We start from the raw sequence: 6,000 nt of genomic DNA on the forward strand, positions 1-6,000 counted from the left end.
ATTCAGAGGCGTCCCCCTCATCTACCATCTTCACTACCTACTGATGGACTTTTCCTCCAGTAATTTATCCAGTCTCTTGAACTGGGTTAAACTATCACTCTCCACATCTTGTGGCAATGACTTCCACCGTTTAAGTACAAGCTTTTGTTAGGTTTAACCCTGCTTCCTACAGAACTAATTTTAGGTCCCCTAGTTCTAGCGTTTTAAGAAATAGCAAACAGTGAATCCCTATTTTCTCTGCCCCATTTACTATTTTGTATCAGCATCCCCCCAGCATCTCTTTTCTTGGCAGACAAGTCCTAGTTTCTCCTCATATGATGGCAGCTCCGTAGCCCTGATCATCCTTGTTGCTCTTCCTTGTTCTTTTTTCATGTATAGTCACCAAATATGCACCAAACGAATATGCTTCAGTTAGTACTAGAGCTGAATGAACAATTTCCAACAACAAATTCAGTATTTAGACTTTTTTTCCCCCAAATTGAGAATTACTGAAATCAAATTAATCTCTGCTTCAGGCCTACATGGAACTTGCTGTGAATACTAGCACAAGCAAAACTCTGGTCACATGAACACTTGCAAAAAATCGTATGAAGTCAAAGGAAAACTTTGCCAAGTCATTCGGAAGCTCACCACCAATTGGTCTTTATTCACAGATTCCGACCTGTTTTGGAAATGAACCACCAACCTCAAAAATGTTCTATATTCCGTCACCGGCCACCAAGCTATAATTAAACACTTATTTATCGGGATTTGGAGAAGACAAAGCTGCATTCATTAATGACACTCAATAAAAAATCAAATCTGCTTGACACACTTACATCTTTTTCATTTTCAATATCAAGATAAGGCGTGCTGCTCTGCTGGACGGCTCTGCCATAGATCCCTGACGGTGGCTCAATGCCTTGCTTGAGAGAGTGGACATCACTGTTCTCCACGCACGATATCAGGGATTGGCTGTACGTTAGTGGCGCAGAGGTGGGGCTTCCAAAGACACCTGAAATGGTGTCAGATTATATTGTATCACATGTATTGCCATGTCGTATCGTATACTCACCACAATGCCATTTTCACAGAGCAGAACTTGCTCAATAATAAACTAAAGCAAAATAAGGCCCTAGACAGATGTAACATTTCAGCACTGCAAATTCAACAGCACTTCGAAGCATTTTAAAAATCAGAAAGATGTAACACACTCCTACCAAGCCCCCTGGCTGGAGTGGTATGAAATCCCCACAAAAATCTCTTCAGCCAAGGATCATGTCTTGGTCCTGCAGCTCTGCTCCTCCTGACCCACTGGGGGAGGAGAGCCAGTCAGTGAGCCTGCTGCAGCTCCTGAGAGACTGGGTAGCGCTACAAGGGCACTTGTAGTACTATGGATGTTATGTCTGTCCAGGGCCCAAAACTCCAGAATATAAACATGTTGCTACTAAATGTTACCACCAAATACTATCTAGAGATAAACTAACAAGCCAGGTACAGACGTTACACTTTTACCAGTATAAGTGAGCAGAAACCAGTCTACACCCATAACCGAACAAAAGTTTGGCACACACAGACTGGTTTAAAAATGGTGGAACCCAGTCTATGATCCCCACCTTCAAAAGGTAAACGTGTGCTCTGTTCACTACCGATCTAAATGGTCGTTTACAGAAAAACTTGTGACTTAAATCAATTCTGCCTTGGGCTTTTTGAATGTCTGTACCAAGCCCCACAGCTCCAGTAAACATGCTGGGACCATCCACATGTCTGTATATGACTGTCCAAGGGCAGAATCTGGCCCTTGTGATTTTTTCACCATTTTATTCAAAGTTTAATGCCAGTATTGCAGTATAATGTAGACGTCATTTCTCATCATGGAGATTAAAGTGTATGCAATGCTTATAACCAGTATGTTGCCACAAGACCCTCTCACATTGCTCATAGCCACAGGAAATGTTGGTTTCTACAGACACTAGTTTCTTCAGGTTGACAGGAAGAGCAAAGTAAGATCTGGCCTACAACGAGTTACAGACCAGTGAAGGTTGGGGACTGAAGACAAGGCTTGTTCCAACATTAATGGGTTTTTATTTTTTTAATTAAAAAACTGGGCCTTGTTTAAACTTTATATTACAGTTATTTGAATGAACAATTCCACCTCTTCCAACCCTCCAAAAATATGTATTTTATTTCTATGTTAAATATATCATGTAAGAAAGAGGGTAATATGTGAAATACCTTTTCCAACAACTACTACTGAATCTTCAGATAGGCCACTCGATGAAATGAGGTCTAGGTTGTTAGCTTGCTGCAAACTAGATGTTGACCCTGTAAATACTAAAAATTAAACATAAAAAAAGCTAAAGTTAAATCAGGTAATTTATTCATTACTACTGTTCCATTTTTTTAGGATCCTGTTAGAATTGATTAATCACTTTTAAACACAATGGTACTTCCAGGTTACTGAAGTATGGCAAGGCATGATGAATGATTAAATCCTCAGAAAGCAGGCAATTTATGATGTATGCTAAGCATAACCTGTCAAAAACATTAAATATTCATTTACTTAATGGAAACATTTTACAGGCACCTAACTTTCAATAATTCAGCCCAATTGTGTTAATTCAGCACTTGCTGAAAACCACTAATTTGCTGCTTCCAGCAGCATTTAATGCACCAGTACTTCAATTTTTCACCTAACCAAACTATGTATACTTTATATGTTCATTCAGATTGCCTGGCTGCAAATACAGCTATGTTAATCTGTGATAGTGGCAGATCGGCGCACAGGCTTGGGAACATATTAGCGCTACCCAAGTTGGAGATTCAGAAGCATTCATAAGCTTTTGCATAAAGACTCCAAAAGACACATAATTTGCTTTTTCTTATTCCATCCCTTTGAAATTCAGTTATATCCAGCCCCAGCGTTCCAAGTTCTTCTGCATAACTTCTTAGGACTCCACAAGATGATTATTGTGGGCTCTCATAACTTAGTCACACAAGCAGAGGGTACAAAGTCTTTAGCAAAATGCTATTACAATTTATATTACTATAGCCTCAGACCCATTGTCCCAAATGCTGTACAACTAGTACAGTCAGCCCATGACCCAGGGCTTTGTATTCAACAGACATTGTGGGTTAAACAGAGTAAAACCATTTTTGGACAGTCTGACTAAAATCCTTTCTCCCCTCTAACCCAACTGCTCAGGTTGCAGTCTCCTGTAGTATCACTGTCTCATCATTTTTGTGATGACCAGAGTTCCCATGTAGACAAACCAAAGAGTGCACCTGTAGCCCAGTGGTCAGAACATTTCCCTGGGAGGGGAGGGCCCTTGCACCAAGGCTGCATCTCATCTTCTGCCCTGAGCAGGAGGTTGGACTACATGATGTCTCGAGATCCCTTCCAGCCTTATGTTTTCTATGTTTCTATGAAATCCTCAAACTTTTATGGTAAAAAAAGAGAGCAGAAAACAATACTTTTATTGGACAAACTCTCAAAAACCTTCATTGCACTTCACACCCATCAATCAGGATTTGGGTTAAGGCTGATTTATTCCATATTTGTAAAAAAAAATATTGCCATGTGGTGTTTACTTTAACTACTGCCGATCAACCAGATTTGCATAAGCAATGAACAAGGTGAAAGACTGCAGTATTTCAAACTAACTTTTATTTTAGCTTATGTAATTAAAGAGAACTTTATCACTGCACGGTGCTTACAACTTCCACAGCCAGAGAAATAGGATGAAGCTGAACTCCTTTAAAAAGGACTGTTTATGATGCAGGAAACAGGAGTTTTGGCACATTCCTAATCACTGCTTTGTGCTAAAACAACACAACTTTTCAAGACTTCACTAGGATGTAAACATAAAAAGCAACCTAACTAAATATTATTAGCAAACAATGGCTTAATTTAAAAACAGATGTATAAAGCTATGAATAGGTTTTTGCTGAAAAGTAAACAAAACAAATTAAAACAGGACCAAGTTGAATGCTATGAACTATTTTTATAAAACCTGTTTTAAAACAGCTAAAATGCTCTTTTTATGATAAATAGGATACACAGTTGAGAGCAATGTTGGAAACTCACTAACCTTTTGTAGGTTTACAATGTCTTTGGTGGTCTTTGTTCTGACCTTTGAAAACACTGGGTGATACTTCTCTCCGCTTATCATCTTCATTTTCACCAGATCCATTTCCATAGTTCAAACGCTGGCCAATTATGCTCACATTAGAAGTTCCTTTATCCTGAGATGTTATCCCTGCACAACAGAATCCATACCACATGTTCAATGAGAACTAATAAATGGTGCATCCCTGTAATAAAAAAACCTTAAAAAGTTGCATTTTAGACAAGGTAAAGCTAGCTTTGGAATACACACACACACACACACACACACACACATATATATACACACATATATACACACACACACACATACACACATATACACACACACACACATACACACACATATATACACACACACACATATATACACACACACACATACATACACACACACACACACATATATACACACATATACACACACACACATACACATATATACACACATATACACACACACACATACACATATATACACACATATACACACACACACATACACATATATACACACATATACACACACACACATACACATATATACACACATATACACACACACACATACACATATATACACACATATACACACACACACATACACATATATACACACATATACACACACACACATACACATATATACACACATATACACACACACACATACACATATATACACACATATACACACACACACATACACATATATACACACATATACACACACACACATACACATATATACACACATATACACACACACACATACACATATATACACACATATACACACACACACATACACATATATACACACATATACACACACACACATACACATATATACACACATATACACACACACACATACACATATATACACACATATACACACACACACATACACATATATACACACATATACACACACACACATACACATATATACACACATATACACACACACACATACACATATATACACACATATACACACACACACATACACATATATACACACATATACACACACACACATACACATATATACACACATATACACACACACACATACACATATATACACACATATACACACACACACATACACATATATACACACATATACACACACACACATACACATATATACACACATATACACACACACACATACACATATATACACACATATACACACACACACATACACATATATACACACATATACACACACACACATACACATATATACACACATATACACACACACACATACACATATATACACACATATACACACACACACATACACATATATACACACATATACACACACACACATACACACATATATACACACATACACACACAAACAAACACACACATACACACACACATACACACACACACACATATATATACACACATATACACACACACACATACACACATATATACACACATACACACACAAACAAACACACACATACACACACACATACACACACACACACATATATATACACACATATACACACACACACATACACACATATATACACACATACACACACAAACAAACACACACATACACACACACATACACACACACACACATATATATACACACATATACACACACACACATACACACATATATACACACATACACACACAAACAAACACACACATACACACACACATACACACACACACACATATATATACACACATATACACACACACACATACACACATATATACACACATACACACACAAACAAACACACACATACACACACACATACACACACACACACATATATATACACACATATACACACACACACATACACACATATATACACACATACACACACAAACAA

General features: G+C 37.6%; 1 protein-coding gene across 1 annotated transcript in view; it reads right to left on the reverse strand.

Moving 5' to 3' along the window:
- The window catches only part of TOGARAM1 (TOG array regulator of axonemal microtubules 1), a gene marked incomplete at its 5' end in the record, with an annotated part of 59,332 nt that overhangs the window by 21,648 nt on the left and 31,684 nt on the right, over positions 1-6,000 (reverse strand). Inside the window, 3 exons of the mRNA XM_014520482.2 lie at positions 819-994; positions 2,215-2,313; positions 4,071-4,238. Of these exons, the coding sequence (XP_014375968.1) occupies positions 819-994; positions 2,215-2,313; positions 4,071-4,238 (443 nt within the window). The remainder of the gene's footprint in view (positions 1-818; positions 995-2,214; positions 2,314-4,070; positions 4,239-6,000) is intronic.

This window comes from Alligator sinensis, unplaced genomic scaffold (assembly GCF_000455745.1).
Source record: "Alligator sinensis unplaced genomic scaffold, ASM45574v1 scaffold358_1, whole genome shotgun sequence".
NCBI lineage: Eukaryota > Metazoa > Chordata > Crocodylia > Alligatoridae > Alligator > Alligator sinensis.